Here is a 23,346-nt window from a genome sequence, read left to right on the forward strand (position 1 = left end):
AATCGTGTAAGCCCAAGAGTTAGAGGTTGCTGTGAGCCGTGTGACGCCACGGCACTCTACCGAGGGCGGTACAGCGAGACTCTGTCTCTACAAAAAAAAAAAAAAAAAAAAAGAGAGAGAAATTAATCCTATTTCCTCAACCCTAGACATAACCACAATTAATATTTTAGTATATATTAATTTTGTCATTTTTATATACCTATGTACATTTTTGCTATTTTAATTAAAACATAATTGTACATACTTATTAGGTACATGTAATATTTTGATACATGTATAAAATGTGAAATGATCAAATCAGGGTAATTAAAATATCCATCATTTCAAACATTTATCATTTCTTTGTATTAAAAACATTTCAAACCCTTTTTTCTAGCTATTTTGAAATATACAACCAATTATCATTAACTATAGTCACCCTGTTGTGCTACTGAACACTAGAATTTATTCCTTCTATCTAATTGTTTTTGTAACCATTAATGAAGCATTTACCTCTCCCCCACCTCTACCCTTCCTAGCCTCTGGTAACCATCATTCATAAGCTCTGTGAGATCAACTTTTTTGTTTTTTTTAAGACAGAGTTTCACAAGGTCGCCCTCAGTAGAGTGCCGTAGCGTCACAGCTTATAGGAACCTCCAACTCTTGGGCTTAAGAGATTCTCTTGCCTCAGCCTCCCAAGTAGCTGGGACTATAGGCGACCACCACAACACCTGGCTATTTTTTGCTTATAGTTGTCATCATGGTTGTTTGGCAGGCCTGGGCTGGGTTCAAACCTGCCAGTTTTGGTCTATGTGGCTGGTGCCCTAGCCGCTGAGCTACAGGCACCAAGACGAGATCAACTTTTTAAGTGCCCGTATATGAATGAGAACATATCATATTTGTCTTTCTGTTCCTGGCTTATTTCACTTAACATAAGGACCTCCAGTTTTATTCATGTTGCTGCAGATGACAGAATTTCCTTCTTTAAAGATTGAATAGTGTTCCATACATACCACAGTTTCTTTATTCATTCATTCATTGATGGACACTTAGGTTGGTTCCGTATCTTGGCTATTGTGAACAGCGCTGCAGTGAACAAGACTGTGCAGATACCTCTTTGATAAATTGATTGCCTTTCTTTTAGGCATATACCCAGCAGTGGTATTGTTTGATCATATGCTGGATCTATTACTGGTTTTTTGAGGAACATCCATACTGTACTAATTCATTTACAGACCCACCAGAAGGATACTAGTGTTCCACTTTCTCTGCATCCTCACCGGCATCTGTTATTTTTAGCTTTTATATAATAGCCATTTTAACTGGAGTGAGATGATGTCTCATTGTGGCTTTGATTGATTTGCATTTCCCTGATGATTACTGATGCTGAGCAGTTTTTCATATGCCTGCTGGCCATTTGTATGTTTTCTTTTGAGAAATGTCTATTCAGATCATTTGCCCATTTTTTAAATCAGACTCTTTTTTTGCTATTGAGTTCTTTGAGTTCCTTATACCATGTATATTCTGTTATTAATCTCTTTTCACTTAGGTAGTTTTCAAATATTTTCTCCTATTCTATAGGTTGTCTCTTTACTCTGCTGTTTCCTTTGCCATATAAAAGCTATTTAACTCAATATAAGCCCATTTGTCTATTTTTACTTTTGTTCCTATGTTTTTGAGAACTTACTCCAAAAAATCTTTGCCCATACCAGTGTTCTGAATTGTTTTCCTAATGTTTTCTTTTAGTAGTTTCATGGTTTCAGGTTTCACATTTAAGTCTTTAATCTATTTTAATTTTATTTTTGTATACAGCAGGAGATAAAGGTCTGGTTTTATTTTTCTGCATATGGATATCCAGTTTTCCCAGCACTAGTGATTGAAGAGACTTTCCGTTCCCCACTGCATGTTCTTGGCGCCTTTGTCTGTTGGCTGTACATACAGTATGTGGATTTATTTCTGGGTTCTCTATTCTGTTCCATTGGTCTCTGTGCTTGTTCTTATGCTGTTTTAATTACTACAGCCTTGTGGTATATTTTGAAGTCAGGTAGTGGGATACCTTTAGCTTTGTTATGTTTGCTTAGGATTGCTTTTGTTATTTGGAGTCTTTTGTAGTTCCATATGAATTTTAAGATTTTTTTTCTATTTCTGTGAATGATTTTGCTGGTATTTTGATAGGGATTACACCCTGGGCCTGAGCGCCATTGAATCATCATAGCTTACAGCAACCTCAAACTCTTGGGCTCAAGTGATCCTTGTTTTAGCCTCCTGAGTAGCTGAGACTACAGGTGCCCATCAAAATGCCCAGCTATTTTTTTGGTTGTTGCAGTTTGGCCTGGGCTGGATTTGAACCCGCCACCCTGGTGCCAGCACCCTACCCACTGGGCCAGAGGCACTGCCCAAATTTCTCTTTTAATTATCAACTTTCTATAAATATTTTCTATATTATTTTACTTCTACTTTATTATTTAAACATTAATTTATCTTTTAGATAAGTAAATATTCACATGGTTCAAATTGTAAATATGTGAAAGGATAGATAATGAAAAATTTTTCTTTCCAGCCCTCCATTCAGCTATCTAGATACTTTTCCCAGAAGCAATGACACTTCGTTGTTTTATAAATACTTCCCAAGATATTCTGTGTATATCCACGCAAATTCATGTATTTTCTACATATTTATACACAAATAGTTACTGCAACAGTGTTCTGCATCTTCCTTTATTAACTTAATACTACATCTTGAGGGTTACTACGTGAAGATCAACTATATATTGACCTTCACTGTATAGTTTTCTTGTGAACTTTGATGTAAACATGCCTGAATTTATTTAAAAGTCCCCTACTGCTCAGCATTTAGGTTACTTGGGCAATACGGCTGTAAAATCAAGTCTTTGAAATCTAATTGCTGCGTTAAAGGTGTACACAGCTATAATTTTGATAGGTGTTGTCAAATCGTCTTCCCTAGAATTTGTACCAGTTTATAGTTCTACTGGCAATGGATAAAAGTGCCTGTTTCTTCACATCCTCATCAGTGAGTAGGGTAAAGATGTGTTTGAGCGGTGCCTGTGGCTCAATGAGTAGGGTGCCGGTCCCATATGCCGGAGGTGGTGGGTTCAAACCTAGCCCCGGCCAAAAAACCAAAAAAAGAGACTTAATACTTCATTAAAAAGAAAAACAAAAAAACACAAAAATAAAGATGTGTTTGAAGACAAGCACGGTGGCATGCAGCTGTATAGTCTTAGCTACCCGGAAGATTGAGGCAGGAAGAACACTTGAGGCCAGGAGTTGGAGGCTAACGTGTACTACAATTGTACCTGTGATCACTGCATTATAGCCTGGGCAACACAAGACTCTGTCTCAAAAAAAAGTTTGATCTTTACCAATCTGATTGATAAAAATTATATTTCAGAGTGATTTTATTAATAATTTTCATTTTCAGCCGGGTGCAGTGGCTCACATCTGTAATACTAGCACTCTCAGAGGCCGAGGTGGGTGGATTGCCTGATTGCGTTCCAGAGCAGCCTGAGCAAGAGCGAGACCCCCATCTCTGAAAACAAAACAAAACAAAACACAAAAATGTTCTGGTGGGTGCTGATAGTCCCAGTTACTTGGGAGGCTGAGGCAAAAAAAGGATCACTTGAGCCCAAAAGTTTGAGGTTGCTGTGAGCTATGATGTTGTAACATGCAACTCCAGGGCAACAAAGTGAGGCTCTATCTAGAAAAAATATATATATAAATAATTTTCATTTTCTCATTATGGGTGAGATTAAAAATCCTTCCATGTTTGAGAACTCTTTTTTTTTTTTGAAAAATGGTCTCTCTGTCGTCCAGGATTTCACAGCAACCTCAAACTTCTAGGGTCAAGCAATCCTCCTGCCTCAGTCTCCCAAGTAACTGAGATTTGGTGGCTTGTGCCACCACATCCAGCCAATTTTTCCATCTTGTTTTTATTTTTTAGAAACAGGGTCTTGCTCTTGTTCAGACTGGTCTCGAAATCCTGCTTGGTTTTCCAGAGTGCTAGGTTTACAGGCATGAGCCAAGGAGCCTAGCTGTGCTTGAGAATTTTTGATATTTTGTTTTTTATATACTGTAGTTTCTTTGCCTGTTTCCTTTTGGATTATAGGCTTTTTCTCTATAGAGTCTCTCTATATTAAGATAATGGCCCTTTCTTTGCCTATGATATGAGTCACAGATATTTTCCTCAATTTGTTATTTGCCTTTTTTTGTTGTACTTTAGTCATGTGGAAGTTTTTTGCTATTTTTTTTTTTTTTTGTTTGTTTGTTTGAGACAGAATCTTACTTTATCGCCCTCCGTAGTATGCTGTGGCATCACAGCTCACAGCAACCTCCAGCACATGGGCTTTGGTGATTGTCTTGCCTCAGCCTCCTGAGTAGCTGGGACTACAGGCACCCACCACAATGACCAGTTATTTTTTGTGGCAGTTTGGCCGGAGCCGAGTTCGAACCGGCTACCCTCGGTATATGGGGCCAGCGCCCTACTCACTGAGCCACATGTGACGCCCATGTTTTGTTGTATTTATTCATTTATTATACTTTTAGATGATAGTAATAATCACAAAGGTCTTCTACATTCAAATTATGGCTGTCCCATGGTTTCCTCTAGTGCTTTTCATTTCATTGACCTATTAAAATTTTTTTCTTCATGTTACTAGTGAAGGGTACGCAAGTTAATTTTTGGCAAATGATACCCACTTGTTCCAATACTATGTGTTGATTTGATTGTGCACACATGCAATCATGCATCTCCAAATAAACACAGTTTCTCTTCTTTTTTGAGCTTTCTGTCTTTTATTTCTTTCTCTTACATCTTTGTATTTGCTAAGACCTCTAGTCAAATGTAGTCTAGTTAGGAGTGGGCTTTTTACCTTGTTCTTGGTCTCCCCTGAGAGGAAACAGGTAAGTGACTGACTGGCTGTGTATTCTCACATTGCTCTCTACAAAGTTTATGCCAATTTCACCTACTTTGTAGTATACAGAGTTGCCTAGGAAACCATAACCATTAAGCAGGATGTTAGCTGTAGGTTTTTTGTAGATGCCCTTTATCAGACTGAGAAAGAACTGTTCCATTTCTAATTTGTTGAGAGTTTTTGTCATGAATTTTGACAAGTGCTTTTTCCATATCTATGGAGATGATCATATCTTTTTTCTTTTGGGGGGGCTTTATTTTGTTAATGTGGTAAATTATATTAATTTATTTTTGAACATTGAATCAACCTTGCATTCCTGGGATAAAGCCCCCTTGTTCATGATTTATTTTCCTTTTTATACATTGCTTGATTTTGTTTGCTAATACTTTGTAAAGGATTTTATATTTTTTCATGAGAGATATTGGTCCGTGCTTTCTTTTCTTGTAACATCCTTGCCAGACATTGATGTGAGATACCACTTTAGTCATATACTAAATTCCCATATATATTTCAGTCCATTTTTGGATTTTGTATTACATTCTTTTCCATTTATATGTGTCTTTCCTGCCTCATTATTATTAATAGATGCATTGTTGAATATTTAGGAATTAGGCTGTTTCCTGTATCCTGCTATTCCAGACAATGCTGTAATAAACAGCATTTTGGCTGTGTCTTTTCCCACTTCATCAGTATATCCTTCAAAGTCAAATAGCTAGGTCAATGGGTAAACATTGTCTTAAGGATTTAGCTACCAGTGTCCCATCAGGAAAATAGAAACCATACTAATTATTCCAGTTAGGGGACTTGAGTAATGATTTCCATTGTTGGAAGAGCTGAAGGAGCAAAAAGAACAAAGTGAGATAACCCCTAGGTAACTGCAGGTAACAGCTCCCAACCAAGGTTTGTAAGAGTAAGCAGGAGGAGATAGTGTTACCGGAGCCCAGGACACACACCCGGCTGATAATGCTGACAACTCTGCCTGCTGTTGAAACTACTGACATCACCTATTGGAAGGACCAAAGGACGCTGAGACCAAAGTCACCCACCATGGCAACTGCCAGAACCACTGAAGATTACCTGCTCTTGCAGGAGACTTTACCCGGAAACTAAGAGGGGTAAAATGCCTCTTCCTTCCTGCCTTCTATTTGGCATCTCCCACCACTGCCTCCCCTGGCTGAAGCTAATCAGAAGCAAAATGGCAGAGAATCTGGGAAAGGATTTTTCAGGGCCCAGCTTTCTATGATACAGAGCAGCCAGCTGGATTCTTGGGCATTTGATTTGTGCAGTCAGATAGGGCCCCCTCCTTAGAAGAACCCTATTCCTGGTTTAATGTTCTGCTGTCACTGTCATGAGATTTTGAATACTTTTTTTTTTTTTTGAATACTTTTTGAACAAAAGGTCTTGTGCTTTTTGAGATAGAACCTCATTCTGTGCACTGGGTAGAGTGCTGTGGCATTGTAGCTCACTGCACCTCCAACTCTTGGGCTCAAGTGATCCTCTTGCCTCAGCCTCCCAAGTAACTGGGACTACAGGTGCCTTCCACCATTCCTAGCTAGAGTCTGGTACTTTTTTTTTTTTTAGAGACAGAGTTTCATTTTGTCGCGCTCAGTAGAGTGCCATAGCATTACAGCTCACAGTAACGTTCAGCTCTTGGGCTTAGGCTATCCTCTTGCCTCAGCCTCCCAAGTAGCTGGGACTACAGGCACCCACCACAGTGCCTGACTATTTTTTTGTTGCAGTTTGGCCGGGCCAAGTTCTAAACCTCCACCCTCTGTATATGGGGCTGGCGTCCTACTCACTGAGCCACAGGTGCCGCCCGAGTCTTGTACTTTTATTTTGCCCTGCAAATTATGTAGCTAGTTCTGTAGAGCAGAGTGTGGAAAGGCAGGAATAGAGCTGAGAGCAAATAGGACAATCCCAGGATTATTCTGAATTGCCATATTGCTCTTCATAAAGTCTATACCAATTTGAACTACTTAACAATGTAAGAAGTTGCCAGGGAAACCATAAGTGAGTTATGGTGCTGATGGATGACAAGCTTCCAAGATTTCCCCTAACAACTGCAAAAACAAGAATGAGGATGCCAATGAAGTGGTTCTGTGCTTTCCCAGGTCAGAGAGGAAGGTTATAAACTCTGTAATTCTATTGTCTCACTCCTTCAAGGAAGAAGCAGATTTGCCTGGGAGTATATTGATTGTCATAAAACCCATGTATGCCTGCTTTGTCTTGTATTTGGTGGCATTGAAATGCCCATCATTGAATTTATCTTTCATTGCTCCTCCTTCTCTAACTTGTTGGCACGGAGATCGGTTGGGTCATTCAGCAGCACTTGGGGTTTTCCGAGGCTCAGCAGATCGGTTGGGTCATTCAGAGTTTTTATGAGGCTCAGAAGATCGGTTTCCAGGTTCTGGCTCCTGGACATACTCCTCCAGGTAGACACCAGTCCCCGCATTGGCTCCCCCTGCAGCCACCAGAGGAGGATTTTGCTATTGGGGGGCAGTAGTAAAGTTATAGCAAGGACCAGGGTGTGGGCTTGTTATTGAAGGGGGTGGGGAGATGATGTGGAGAGGAGGCAGAGGAAACCCACGGGAAATTGAGAACCAGTGCTCCAGCCCTTTGAGAACCAAGGAGGCCAGTCATGGTGGCTCACACCTATAATCTCTGGGAGGCCAAGGTGGGTGGATTGCTTGAGTTCAGGAGTTTGAGACCAGCCTGAACAAGAGTGAGACCCCCATCTCTACTAAAAATAGAAAAACTAGCTGTCTCTACAAAAACTAGAAAAAAAAAAAAAAAACTAGCAAGGCATCGTGGCAGGTGCCTGTAGTCCCAGGTACTCAGGGAGGCTGAGGCAAGAGGATCACTTCAGCCCAAGAGTTTGAGGTTACTGTGAGCTATGGTGATGCCATGGCACCCTAGCCAGAGTGACAGATTTAGACTGTCTTAAAAAAAGAAAAGAACCAAGAACAACTAACAATGGGGCCTGGCACTTTCAGATATAACTCTTCCTTCATACCTGCCACAGTTGTCTAAAATGTACTTCTTAAAAATCCATTTTTTGAGTTAAGGATAATTTTCTACAATTTTCTATAATTACTCATAAAGGAAGGAAGTCATTCATTCATTCTTCAACAGACTTGGCCCCCTCTTCATGCCAACATGGGGCTTGGTGCTCAGGATTTGATGGAGAGCACAAAACACAAGCCCTGACTTCTCAGGTCCTGCAGTCTAAAAGGAAAGGAAAATAACTAATTGCATACTGTGTGATTGGTGCCGTGACAGGAGAATTAAAGGGTGCTAGGAAGAAAAAACACAGTGTCAACATCAAGGAGGGTCTGGGGGCTAAACTGAGTATGAGTTAGTCAACAAGGAGGGGAAATGGTTAGGGCGTGAATGTTTCAGGAAGACAGAATAGCAAGTACAAAGTTCTTGATGTGAGAGGTTATGCTGCATGGAAGGACTGAAAGAAGGGAGGCTGATGAGGGCAGCAGTGGAGTCTGGGAAGGCTGGAAGGCAGGGACAGGGCAGATTTTAAAGGGCCTTGAATACCCACATTCATGACCTTGATCCAAGGGCAATGGCAGGCTGTGCATGTCTTTTGTCAAAAGAGAAGCTTAAAATTTATATTTTAGAAATACCACTCTGAAATGGGAATAGAGGAAGGCAGATAAGAGTCTAGGGCAGAGACAGAAGTAGCTTGGAGCAGGAGCATGGCAAAAGAATGGTGAGAAACAGTCAGATCTCAGGTACATTTAGGAAGAAAAACTGACAAATCTTGGGAATCAGATTTGGTGGATAAAGGCAAGGGAGAGGATGAGGTTGTCTCCTCGTTTTCTGACTTGGACAACTGTGGAAATCATACATGTAGGTGAGAATGAAGAGTTGAGCTTTGGATGGGTTGAGTTTGCGGTATCAAACTTTGATTTGATTGTGGGACAATCAAGTGAAGTTGCCTAGGACACAGTTGGGTAATTATTGGCCACTAACACCTCACCTTACATTACTTCGTTACACATTAGCAGTCCAGTCAACTTGCAAAGTCCTAAACTTTAGAGGGAAGATACAAGTACTTTTGTTTTGCTGAAGGAGAGGAGATTATCTCCTCCTACTCCAAATTCACTTGCCCATTAAAGTTCATCTTCCTCTGGTTACACAGACTTTTCTCTGTGTATCTTCAGTACAGCCTTGCTTTCTAAGTTGTCTATTTACCCATCAGTTGCTCCTATTAGAGCTCCAGGCAGGATCTGTGTTCAAGTCGTCTTTAGATTCCCAGTGCCTCAGACGGTGCCCTGAACATTGTATACCCATTTCCAACAAACTGACTTTAATTTGTTTCTTAAAATTCTGCTACATCCGGGAGTGGTGGCTCATGCCTGTAATCCTGGCACTCCAGGAGGCCAAAGTGGGTGGATTGCCCCAAGCTCATGGGTTCGAGACCAGCCTGAGCAAGAGTGAGACCCCCCTCTCTAAAAATAGGTGGGCATCATGGTGGGTGCCTGTAATCCCAGCTACTTGGGATGCTGAGGCAAGAGAATCACTTGAGCCCAGGAGTTGGAAGTTACTGTGAGCTGTGACACCACAGCACTCTATGGAGGGTGACAAAGTGAGACTCTGTCTCAAAAAAAAAAAAAACTGAGGTGGGTGGAGCAAGATGGCGGCCGAGTAACAGCTTCCCTGCAACTGGGCATGGTGAGTCTGGGGAAATAAGACTCCAGGCATCTCTGCCTGGTGGGATCTGCCTATAATCATCCCTTTGAGGATACAGGGAGTCAGGGCCTTCTGGACCCCAAGAGGAGGACAAAAACAGTGGAAAACTGGCAAGTGGTTGTGTGTGTTTGATTGACCTAATGCTGCTGGCAGCCATAAGTACAAGCAGCAGTGAGACTGCAAACCGGAAAGGCCTTGCCTGTGAACTGTTTCGGTGTTTTTGGACTTGGCACTCAATTGAACTGCCTTGGGGAGAGCTTGAGCAAGAGTGCGGAGAACTTTGGGCATTTTCTAGGGCCCCAGACTGAGCCGCTGAGCCGGACAGAGCTAATACTGTTCGGCTATTGGCTGCAGGGAGCCATTGTGAGAGAACTGCCCCAGCAAGCTCCGCTAAACAACCTTATGCTGAAGGATAGATGGGTTATAGACGAGATTAAGAAGGAAATCACCAAATTTTTGGAAAAACAACAATCAAGACACGAATTAGCAGAACCTTTGGGATACTGCAAAGGCAGTCCTCAGAGGGAAATTTATAGCACTGCAAGCCTTCCTCAAGAAAACGGAAAGAGAGGAAGTTAATAACTTAATGGGACATCTCAAGCAACTGGAGAAGGAAGAACACTCCAACCCCAAACCCAGCAGAAGAAAAGAAATAACCAAAATCAGAGCAGAATTAAATGAAATTGAAAAGAAAAGAATTATACAACAGATCAATAAATCCCAAAGTTCATTTTTTGAAAAGATCAATAAAAGAGATAAACCTTTGGCCAACCTAACCAGGAAAAAAAGAGTAAAATCTCTAATTTCATCAATCAGAAATGGTAACGATGAAATAACAACAGACCCCTCAGAAATTCAAAAAATCCTTAACGAATACTACAAGAAACTCTACTCTCACAAATATGAAAATCTGAAAGAAATCGACCAATACCTGGAAGTACACCACCTACCAAGACTTAGCCAGAACGAAGTGGAAATGTTGAACAGGCCTATATCAAGTTCTGAAATAGCATCAACTATACAAAATCTCCCTAAAAAGAAAAGCCCAGGACCAGATGGCTTTATGTCAGAATTCTACCAAACCTTTAAAGAAGAACTAGTACCTATATTACTAGACCTCTTCCAAAATATAGAAAAAGAAGGAATATTACCCAACACATTCTACAAAGCAAACATCACCTTGATCTCTAAATCAGGGAAAGACCCAATAAGAAAAGAAAATTATAGACCAATATCACTAATGAATATTGATGCAAAAATACTCAATAAGATCCTAACAAATAGAATGCAACAAACATCAAAAAAATTATACACCATGACCAAGTGGGATTTATCCCAGGGTTTCAAGGCTGGTTCAATATACGTAAATCTATAAATGTAATTCAGCACATAAACAAACTCAAAAATAAGGACCATATGATTCTTTAAATTGATGCAGAAAAAGCTTTTGATAATATCCAGCATCCCTTCAGGATCAGAACACTTAAGAAAATTGGTATAGAAGGGACATTTCTTAAACTAATAGAGGCCATCTACAGCAAACCCACAGCCAATATCGTATTGAATGGAGTTAAATTGAAATCATTTCCACTTAGATCAGGAACCAGGCAAGGTTGCCCATTGTCTCCATTGCTCTTTAACATTGTAATGGAAGTTTTAGCCATTGCAATTAGGGAAGAAAAGGCGATCAAGGGTATCCACATAGGGTCAGAAGAGATCAAACTTTCACTCTTCGCAGACGATATGATCGTATATCTGGAAAACACTAGGGATTCTACTACAAAACTTTTAGAAGTGATCAAGGAATACAGCAATGTCTCAGGCTACAAAATCAACACCCATATATCTGTAGCCTTTATATATACCAACAATAGCCAAGTCGAACAAACAGTCAAGGACTCTATTCCTTTCACAGTAGTGCCAAAGAAGATGAAATATTTGGGAGTATACCTTACAAAGGACGTGAAAGATCTCTACAAGGAGAACTATGAAACTTTAAGAAAAGAAATAGCTGAAGATGTTATCAAATGGAAGGAGATACCATGCTCATGGCTGGGAAGAATCAACATCGTTAAAATGTTTATACTACCCAAAGCAATATAGAATTTTAATGCAATTCCTATTAAAGCTCCATTGTCATATTTTAAAGATCTTGAAGAAATAATACTTCATTTTATATGGAATCAGAAAAAAGCCTCGAATAGCCAAAACATACTCAGCAATAAAAACACAGCAGGAGGAATCACGCTACCAGACCTGAGACTGTATTATAAATCGATAGTGATCAAAACAGCATGGTATTGGCACAAAAACAGAGAAGTAGATGTCTGGAATAGAATAGAGAACCAAGAGATGAATCCAGCTACTTACCGTTATTTGCTCTTTAATAAGCCAATTAAAAACATTCAGTGGGGAAAAGATTCTCTATTTAACAAATGGTGCTGGGTGAACTGGCTGGCAATCTATAGAAGATTGAAACTGGACCCACACCTTTCACCATTAACTAAGATAGACTACCACTGGATAAAAATTTAAACTTAAGACATGAAACTATAAAAATACTCGAAGAAAATGCAGCAAAAACTTTTGAAGGAATTGGCCTGGGTTAATATTTTATGAGGAGGACTCCCCAGGCAATTGAAGCAGTATCAAAAATGCATTACTGGGACTTGATCAAACTAAAAAGCTTCTGCACAGCTAAGAACATAGTAAGTAAAGCAAGCAGACAGCCCTCAGAATGGGAGAAAATATTTGCAGGTTATACCTCCGATAATGGTCTAATAACCAGAATCCACAGCGAACTCAAACGTATTAGCAAGAAAAGAACACGAGATCCCATCTCAGGGTGGGCAAGGGACTTGAAGAGAAACTTCTCTAAAGAAGACAGATGCACGATCTACAAACACATGAAAAAAAGCTCATCATCCTTAATCATCAGAGAAATGCAAATCAAAACTACTTTGAGATATCACCTAACCCCAGTAAGAGTAGCCCCCATAACAAAATCCCCAAACCAGAGATGTTGGCATGGATGTGGAGAAAAGGGCACACTTCTACACTGCTCGTGGGAATGCACACTAATATGTTCCTTCTGGAAGGATGTTTGGAGAATACTTAGAGACCTAAAAATAGACCTGCATTCGATCTTATAATTCCTTTATTAGGTTTATACCCAGAAGACCAAAAATCACAATATAACAAAGACATCTGTACCAGAATGTTTATTGCAGCCCAATTCATAATTGCTATATCATGGAAGAAGCCCAAGTGCCCATCAACCCACGAATGGACTAGCAAATTGTGGTATATGTACACCATGGAATACTATGCAGCCTTAAAGAAAGATGGAGACTTTACCTCTTTCATGTTTACATGGATGGAGCTGGAACATATTCTTCTTAGCAAAGTATCTCAGGAATGGAAGAAAAAGTATCCAATGTACTCAGCCCTACTATGAAGCTAAATTATAGCTTTCACATGAAGACTATAACCCAACTATAGCACAAGACTATGGGGAAAGGGCCAAGGAAGGGGAAGGGAGGGGGGAAGTTAGTATGGAGGGAACGTAATGAGTGGGGCCACACCTAGGGTGCATCTTAGAATGGGTACAGGCGAAACTTACTAGAGGCAGAATACAAATGCCTACATACAGTGACTAAGAAAATGCCATGAAGGCTACGTTGAACAGTTTGATGAGAATATTTCAGATTGTATATGAAACCAGCACACTGTACCCCTTGATTGCACTAATGTACACAGCTATGAGTTGACAATAATAAAACAAAACTTCAAAGCTGATGAAACCAGAAAAAAAAAAAATTCTGCTACAAAGTCAAAAGATATTACATGAAAATGTAAATAATTCTGTTTAATTTAATGGGAAAGATTGTGCTATATCCTACCCCAAGACACCCACAATTTCCACAGATTGAAAAATATGTCAATGGAAACAATGAAAAAAGCTTAAGTAATAAACAACAGTCTGAAAGTTAAATGTAGATTATACAGGAAAGGCAACGTTATAGGCTTTGTTGTACTCAGTCTTTTTTCTTCTTTCTCTTTCAATTTCTCAACCTTTTGGTGACTTTTGCACTTACACTGAACTAAAAATAAAATTATAGCACAGAAAAATACCTCTAGGGCAACATAAAAGCCAAACATGTGAGTGCTTTGAAAAATACGGAAACAGTGCACGTGCCCCGCAGATCAAAGAGCCGTGGGTGCTGCTGCCCCTCCATCCTCTCATTTCGCATATGGACACAAAACCAGATGTCTTGGGTTTACTCAAACATGGCTCACAGTTTAAACTTCTTCCAATTATTCCCTATAATAAACTGTAATGTCATGGAAAATGGTGAGTGGTCTTGGCTTGAAATCCCAATGAAGAAATATTACCTGTTGTTTATTACTTATTTAGTGAGGTTTTTTTTTTTTTTTGAGACAGAGTTTCATTTTCTTGTCCCCAGTAGAGTGCTGTGGCATCATCACTCACAGCAACCTCAAACTCTTGGGCTTAAGTGATCCTCTTGCCTCAGCTTCCCAAGTAGCTGGGACTACAGGAGCCCACCATAATGCCCGGCTATTTTTAGAGACAGGGGTCTTAGTCTGGTTCAGGGTGGTCTCGAACTCTTGAACTCAAGTGATCAACCCACCTCCACCTCCCAGAGTGCTGGGATTACAGGCATGAGCCACTGCACCTGGCCTATTTAGTGAGTTTTTGAAAAGATTGTAACAAATTGGAAAGAGAGAGACAGAAAGGAAGGAAGGAAGGAGGGAGGCAGGAAGAGGAGGAAGGAGGGAAGGGAAGGGAAGGGAAGGAGGAAAAGAAAAGAGAGAAAGAAGCCACAGATGAAGTGGAATACATTTTCTGGAGTTGTTATGGTAAGAAGTTGCTAATATGTAAGAGAAAATATAAAAGATGAATGGCTGATCTGGTGAATGAATGAATGATCAGTAGGGCCCTCTGTCAGTAGGAGTCCTTGTTCTAGGAGAGAAGATGGAGAACTCTGGGAAGCATAAACGAGTGGAAGAAGTGATGGGACACAAAAAGAGCAGCCTAGTACAGAGAACAGAATATGAGAACATTCCAGCTACCTTTTGTTGATCATTCAGTGTATGTCAGGTATAGGGATAAGATTAGCTCATTTGACATCTCATTCTCCTGAGTTGTCATTTTGCAGAAGGCTATATGTTGTTTCTACTCCTCAATCCTCATCCTTTTTCAGTGGTGCAATTGTAAAGAAGATATGAGGTCAGACAATTAAGTTCTTGAACTCATCTTAGAAAAAAGCGCTACATACCTCATTGATGAATATCACTACTGTCACCTTCAAAGCACTCCCCTTGGGAAGCTGTGCATCGACACCAGTGCTTAGTCCACCCTCTAAAGCAATTTTGGAACTCTTTTTCTGGAAAGGCCATCAGAGCTGTCCTCATACGTGGTCTGAAAATTAAGTTTGAGAATTCAACCAAAAAAGAAAAAAAACTTTCAAGGGTGGACTAGGCTCTGGTATCGGTGCATAGCTTACCCAGGGGAGTACTTCAAAGGTGACTGTAGTGATATTCAGCAGTGAGGTATGTAGCACTTTTTCTAGGATGAATTCGAGAACTTAATTGTCTGACCTCAGATATCAAAGTATTTTCTAGGAAACTCTGAATTTCAAAGACTATAAGGTCATGCATTTTCTACTTTCAATTTGGAGGACATGGCGATCGTGGTGAGAGGACTACAAAGACTTGGGAGAGGGCGAATACTTTTCTAGTGTGAATGGAATAAGAAGAAGGGAACGATTTTCTGTTGGTATACTTTTGTGCGGAATATTCAACTATGAGGGTGTCCTCCCTGCTGTCCTCAGTATTTCTAGAGAATGTAAAACTGTTTTAGGTAAAAAAAACTAAACTCAGTCTTAATCAGAGTCTCATAACCACTGACTTTTAACTTGAGTCCTGGCCCCCTTGATTCTGAAGGAGGAAAGCAGAAACTGAACTGAGTGAATGAGTAGGAAATAGACATTTTCATTCCCTCTTTTAATCATGGTTCTTACCTCATTGACTTATGATAATTCCTCTCTATCCTACTCGTTTAGAAGAGTGAATTTCTGAGGTTATAAAGGCTGGACAAAAAGGAAGAATAGCAGATTCTTCTAATTTCTTTGAAGACTGATGTTTTATATAAGCTCACATGAATTTAGTTTTAATGCTCCATATCTGTATTTGTTTTATTTCATTGATTGACTGATTGATTGATTGAGACAGAGTCTCGTTCAGTTGCCCTGGGCAGAGTGCCGGGGCATCACAGCTCACAGCAACTTTCAAACTCTTGGGTTTAAGTGATTCTCTTGCCTCAGCCTCCTGAGCAGCTGGGGCTACATGTACCACCATAATGCCGGCTATCTGTATTTGTTTTAATATAAATATGATTTTTTTCAGCCAAATTTGTTGGTAAAATCATCACCCCAGGAAGACTCAGTGTATGGTATTTATTTGACGGCCTTTTTTTTTTTTTTCTTTTTTGAGACAGAGTTTCACTATGTGGCCCTGGGTAGAGTGCCATGGCATTACAGCTCACAGCAACCTCCAACTCTTGGGCTTAAGCAATTCTCTTGCCTCAGCCTCCTAAGTAGCTGGGACTATAGGCTCCTGCCACAATGCCTAGCTATTTTTTTTGTTATACTTGTCATTGTTGTTTAGCTGGCCTGGGCCAGGTTTGAATCCACCAGCCCTGGTGTATGTGGCCGTCACCCTGACCACTGAGCTACAGGTGCCAAGTCTATTTGATGGCTTTTCATGTAGCTCCCACCCCCATCACCACCCCATTACCACACACTCCTAATTTGGGATGTATATCCTTATGAATTCAAAAGCAAATCAGGGTGGTGGCTGTGGCTCAAAGGAGTAGGGCACTGGCCCCATATGCCAGAGGTGACGGGTTCAAACTCAGCCCCAGCCAAAAACTGCAAAAGAAAAACAAACAAACAAACAAAAAAGTGAATCAATCTCTGAAGCTTGGTTTTAGCATTTTAAACATGTATTTTCTTTCCAACAGTTCTGTTTCTCTTTCTTTAACTGGAAACCTCAGGGAAGGGTGAGTCCATCAGACAAAAGGATCATCAAGCATGGGGTCAACACTGTGTTAGCAACTGGCTACTACCACTGCCAATGGTCAGGTACGTAATTAGCAGCAACATTGAGCAAATGCCTCCCACTTAGCGAGGACATGTGGGCCAACACTGACTGTTGCAGCCCTAGAAAACACAGGTTTTGAACAACATCTGGTACATCCATGCCCCATCCTTGAATGTTAAATTTTTCTAAGACTTCTGCATCTTGAGGCCTGGTATTATAATTAGCAGGAGACTACTGTTAAGATCATATTATAGGCTTATGATCCAATCATTATCTTTGCTTCAATGATACTAATGATAGACAAAATATAAAAGGAGAAAACAAAACAGATACAGCCATACTCAAAATAAGATAACAGCCTGGGCACAATGGCTTACACCTATAATCCTAGCACTCTGGGAGGCAAGGCTGGAGGATCCCTTGAGCTCAGGAGTTTGAGATCAGCCTGGGTGAGAGTGAGACCCCTGTCTCTACTAAAAATACAAAAATTAGCCAGCATTGTGGTGGACACCTGTAGTCCTAGATACTACTCAAGAAGCTGAGGCAGGAGGATCACTTGAGCCCAGGATTTTGAAGTTGCTCTGAGCTAGGCCAATGCCATGGCACTCTAGCCAGGGAAATAGTATGAGATTCTGTTTCAAAAAAAAAAATGGAGCAGAAATATAAATAGTGAGTGGAGCTGATGCAGCAGGGCCTTGGGTCTAAAATCAGGCAGAAGTAGCTAAGAAATCAACTGTGGCCTGAAATGAGGCCTTAGTGCCCAGCTAAGGCAGAGGATCAAAACCAGGTTCACTGCTTAATACCAGGCTCTGGGAGCAGCACCCATAGCTCAATGGATTGGGTGTCAGCCGCATACACAAAGGCTGGCAGGTTTGAACCCAGCAAAACAATGACAACTGAAAGAAAAAATAGCCAGGTGCTGTGGTAGGTGCCTGTAGTCCCAGCTACTTGGGAGGATGAGGCAAGAGAATTGCTTAAGCCCAAGAGTTGGAGGTTGCTGTGAGTTGTGACACCACAGCACTCTACCCAGGGTGATATAGTGAGACTCTGTCTCAAAAAAAATAAAAATAAAAAAAGTTAGTGAACTAGGAGATAGTTTTGCATAATTCTTTCAGAATGCAGCACAGTGAGATAAAAGAAATAAAACATGTGAAATTAAAGTTATGAGCCATACAATACAGATTGAGAGGATGTAACATACATAGACTAGGATTTCTAGAAGATAATAGAGGGAAAGTCAGATAAGCAATAGTGGAAAAGGTAATGACTGGTAATATTACAGATTCGCAGAAAGACATGAATCTTTAATTGGAAAATATATATTGTGTGAAAATCAAGCAAGGATGAAAAAAGATTAAGAAAGCTTACCACCCATAGACCCTAGTTAAAGATGACTTTCAGGAAAAAAGTTCCAAGCAGAGTCCAAAGAGAAACGTGCATATACTGAGCACTAACATATTTGTAGTAACAGTAGAAGATTTTAACACACATGTCTGAGAATCAGATTGTTCAGATAAAATAAAAGTGTACCCTGCACTAAACAAATGAGAATTATATTCTTTTCAAGCGTATGTTGAAATTAAACAAACAAGATTGTTACAAGTCACGAAAGAACTCTCAAATTTTAAATAATATTATATAGAACATATTTTCTAATTGTGATACATTTATATTAAACATTAACAATCTTGAGCTAAGATGCCATGGCACTCTACCCAGGGTGACAGCTTGAGGCTCTATCTCAAAAAACAAACAAACAACAAAAAAAAACATTAACAATCTTAACATTAACAATATGTATATGTATACATACATATATATATTTCTTTCTTTTTTTTTTTTTTTTGAGGCACTGTCTCATTCTGTTGCCCAGGCTAGAGTGCTGTGGAGTCAACCCAGCTCATAGCAACTTCAAACTCCTGGGCTCAAGTGATCCTCCTGTCTCAGGCTCTGAGAAGCTGGGACTACAAGTACCTGCCACAACGCCTGGCTAATTTCTATTAAATTATTAATTTTTATTTTATTAATTGTTATTAGAGATAGGGTCTCACTCTTGCTCAGTCTGGTTTTGAACTCCTGAGCTCAAGGGATCCTCTTGTCTGGGCCTCCCAGAGTGTTAGGATTACAGGTGTGACCCACAATGGGCCAAGAAAAAGATTTTAAACTACAAATGTTTGAAAACTAAAAAGACAGAAAAGTCACCCTCAATAATTCTGTTTTTTGTTTTTTTTTTTTAATTTTTTTATTTTTAGACAGAGTCTCACTCTGTCAGTCTGGGTAGAGTGCCGTGGCAACATAGCTTACAGCAACCTCAAACTCCTGGGCTCAATCAGTCCTCTTGCCTCAGCCTCCCTGAGTAGCTATGACTATAGGTGTGGGCCACCACCTCTGGCTAGTTTTTTCCCCCTATTTTTAGTAGAGACAGGGTCTTGCTCTTGCTCAGGCTGGTCTCAAACTCCTGAGCTCAGGCAATCCACCTGCCTTGGCCTCCCAGAGTGCCAGGATTACAAGCATGAGCCACAACACCTGGCCATCAATAATTCTTCTGTTAAAGAGGAAATCACAATAGAAATTGTGGATTATTTTTAGGATTGAATATCATTAAAAGTAGTGGCACACTAAAATTAGTGGAATATAGCTAATATAAGACTTAAGATGAAATTTACAGCATTCAACACATTTATTAGAGATCAAGAGTGAAAATAAAATAGTTAAGTATTGTACTTGGGAAGGTAAAGAGAGAATAACAGGGTAAATCTAAAAGAAGTAGAATGAATGCTACCGAGATCGAATAGTCTGAAAGAAAAAAGAAATAATAAACAGACAAACAAAAAAACCCAGTAGGATGAAGAAAATAGTAATGATAAAATTAAAGTGAAATAAAATAGAAAACTAAGAAATAGTAGAGTCTCAGCAGAGCAAAAGCTGAATTTTTGAATAGTTTAATAAAGTTGTCAAATTTCTGGCAATATTAATCAAGAGATCAAAGAGAAAAGCATAAATAAACAATATTGAGATCATTACCACAGATACAGATTTTAAAAATGCACAAGCGATGAATCTGAAGCAGTTTATGATGCTAAATTTAAAAACTTTGACAGAATGGGCAATATTCTAAAAAAAAAAAACATACTGAAAGTGAATCAGAATAATTATCACTAACTACTTAAGACAGTGACTTGGTAGTTTAAAAAGTCATCACAGGCTCCTCAGTGTCCATAGCTCAGTGGTTAGGGTGCCAGCCACATATACCCCAGCTGGCGGGTTCGAACCTGGCCCAGGCCAGCTAAACAACAATGACAACTACGACCAAAAAAAATAGTTATGGCAGGCGCCTGTAGTCCCAGCTACTTGGAAGGCTGAGGCAAGAGAATCGTTTAAGCCCAAGAGTTTGAGGTTTCTGTGAGCTGTGATGCCACAGCGCTCTACTGAGGGTGACATAGTGAGACTCTGTCTCAAAAAAAAAAAAAGTCATCACACTTTGATAACACTAGACAATGTTATAGGCAAATTTTTCTAAATCTTAAGAAATAGACAATTGATTTTGTATAAATTGTTCATAGAACAGCAAAATACAGATTTTATATTCAAGCAAAATCTTTTTAAACCTAGTCTCAGAAATGACATACCATCACTTCTGCCACATTATCATTGGAAGTGAGTCACTGGGTCCAGCCCACGCTAGTGGGGTTGGGTGGGTGGGGGGATTATAGAAAAGTAGGAATACTAGGAAGCAGGGACGATTTGGGGTCCTATCAGAGGCTAGCTACCAACAACAGAATAGAGGAGAAAAAGTTCTTTTTTTTTTTTTTGTAGAGACAGAGTCTCACTTTATGGCCCTCGGTAGAGTGCCGTGGCCTCACATAGCTCACAGCAACCTCCAACTCCTGGGCTTAAGCCATTCTTTTGCCTCAGCCTCCCGAGCAGCTGGGACTACAGGCGCCCGCCACAATGCCCGGCTATTTTTTGGTTGCAGTTTGGCCGGGGCCAGGGCGGGGTTTGAACCCACCACCCTCGGTATATGGGGCCGGCGCCTTACCGACTGAGCCACAGGCGCCACCCGGAGAAAAAGTTCTTAAGGGTCCTAATAAAGGAAGAGAAAACATTAATTAGGATTTAAAATGTGTTCATAAGAAAAGACTTAAATTAGGAATAGAAGAAAACGTTTTTACACTAATATACAGTTTCCAAAAGCCTATGCAAAGCATGATACTTAATGGAGAAATTCTGGAAGCTTTATCATTAAAGTCAGAAAAAAGACAAGAATGACCCCTTCACCACCACTAATTGAGATTGTAGAAGACATTCTAGTTAATGCAGTAAGACAAGAAAAAGAAATAAAAGTTATAGGATTGGGAGGGAAGAGTCAAAATCTTCAATACCACCGATGGTAGGATCGTCTAAATAGAAAACTCCAAGCACACAAACAATTAAGGACTAGTAATAGTTGGGAACAGTAGTAGGTACACTTTCAACAGACTTACTGAAATCAAGATGTTTGCTATAAATCATTAACAATCCAGTGGAACACATAACCACACACCCACAAAACCCAAGAATACATGATCACTTTTCTTTCAGGGTAGTTTGTCTCTCTAAACTCATGAAAGAATTTGCTTCCCAATATGGCAGTGTTGGGAGATTGGGCCCAGTGGGAGGTATTTGGGTCGTGGGTATGGATCTCTCATGGATAGATTAACGCATCTCTGACTGGATTAGTTACCAGACAGCCAGAGTGAGAGTAGGTGGTTTCTTCTCATTTTGGTCTCTCTCTCTCTCTTTATAAGAGTCAGAGTCTCACTTTGTCACCCTCCGTAGAGTGCTGTGGCATCACAGCAACCTCCAACTCCTGGGCTTAGGCGATTCTCTTGCCTCAGCCTCCCGAGTAGGTGGGACTATAGGTGCCTGCCACAACACCTTGCTATTTTTTTGTTGCAGTTTGGCTGAGGCTGGGCTCAAACCCTCCGCCCTTGGTATATGGGGCTGGCGCCCTACACACTGAGCCATAGGCACTGCCCAGTCTCTTGTATTTTTATAATTAAGTGCATAGCTATATTTGCTTGATATTTTGAATAGGATCATTTCAAATTACTGTCTTGGTTCATTTTGTATCGCCATAACAAAATATAGTAGAACCTTTGTACGTTGACAACCCAAGGACTTTAACAAATTGGTCAACATACAGAGGCGGAACTTCCATTGAGCATATGTGGTGCATGTCTGGTCTATGAAATTAGGTCAACTTGGCTTGGGGCCGATAGCTCAAGTGACTAGGGTGCCAGCCATATACGCCAAGGTTGGCAGGTTTGAATCCAGCCGGGGCCTGCTAAACAACAATGACAACTGCCACCAAAAAATAGCCAGGCATTGTGGCCGGTGCCTGTAGTCCCAGCTACTTGGGAGGCTGAGGCAAGAGAATCTCTTAAGCCCAAGAGTTTGAGGTTTCTGTGAGCTGTGACACCACAGCACTCTACCCAGGGTGACAGCTTGAGACTTTGTCTCAAAAAAAACAAAGAACTTGGTCAACTTAAGAAGGTGGTCAATGTAGGGAGGTGATCAACTATGGAGATTCTACCATATGTACAAGACTATTTTAGAAGAATGTATAACACATTTCAAGTATCATAAAGAAAGATCTGTAAAAAGAAGATATAAATGAGCTTTATAGATGGAATGACTCAATATTTTAAAGATACAAATTAGTTTACATTAAATAATCCATACATTTAACCCAAGCTAAATAAAATCTCTGAGATAGTTTTGAACAATGTCAACTTAGTGAAGCAGGAACTTTGTTACTCAGATGTCCTTTCATTGAATGATCACGGGTTAAAGTGAACCATAAGAAAAAAAAAGTGGGAAGAATGGAAAGGGGAGGTGAGACAGTAGCTGTTTTTTATGCTCTGAAGTCAGGATCTGTTGCAGCCAGGCTTTGTTGCAGCTCATGCAATTGCAGCTGGACCAGCCTCGTGGCAGCTCTGTGATGGGACAGTGTTGGTGGATCCTGTCAGTCACCTGTATCACTGAGGTTGGGGGCAGTGAGACACACACACACACACACACACACACACACACACACACAGAGTCTTGCCTTGTGGGCTCGTAATCATTTCTGCTCTTAACCATTCTCCTCCTTTCCCTGCTGCTGGCTTTGCTGACTTCATGTCTGACACCACAATCAACAGCCTTACATGAAATGCTCACCCATGTCCCACAATTGTGTGAGGTCTTAGCTCTGTAATAAATCCCTGATTCTGTATCACTGACAATGGTTCTGTGTTTCTGATCAAACCCTAATGAATACAGTCCCATTCCAAATGAGCATTTCATAGAAATCTACAGGCTAATTCAAAACTTAATTTGGAATAGGAAGATGCCAAAAATAAACTAAGAGAATTTGGGAAAAAAACTAGAAGAAAAGAGGAGAATATGGGAGGAGATTTGCCCTGGCAGATATAGCTATTTAATCAAAAGCAATATGACATTGGAGAAGGGATAAAGTAAAAAGACGAATAAAAAGGAACAGAGAGGGCGGCGCCTGTGGCTCAGTGAGTAGGTTGCCGGCCCCATATACCGAGGGTGGCAGGTTTAAACCCAGCCCCAGCCAAAC

General features: G+C 40.3%; 1 protein-coding gene across 1 annotated transcript in view; it reads left to right on the forward strand.

The window, feature by feature from the left end:
• The window catches only part of LOC128597355 (uncharacterized), a 63,543-nt gene that overhangs the window by 13,431 nt on the left and 26,766 nt on the right, over positions 1–23,346 (forward strand). The window contains exon 2 of the mRNA XM_053607685.1: positions 16,657–16,777. Coding sequence (XP_053463660.1) covers positions 16,657–16,777 — 121 coding nt within the window. The remainder of the gene's footprint in view (positions 1–16,656; positions 16,778–23,346) is intronic.

The sequence above is a fragment of the Nycticebus coucang genome, chromosome 2 (assembly GCF_027406575.1).
Source record: "Nycticebus coucang isolate mNycCou1 chromosome 2, mNycCou1.pri, whole genome shotgun sequence".
In the NCBI taxonomy this organism is placed as follows: Eukaryota; Metazoa; Chordata; class Mammalia; order Primates; family Lorisidae; genus Nycticebus; species Nycticebus coucang.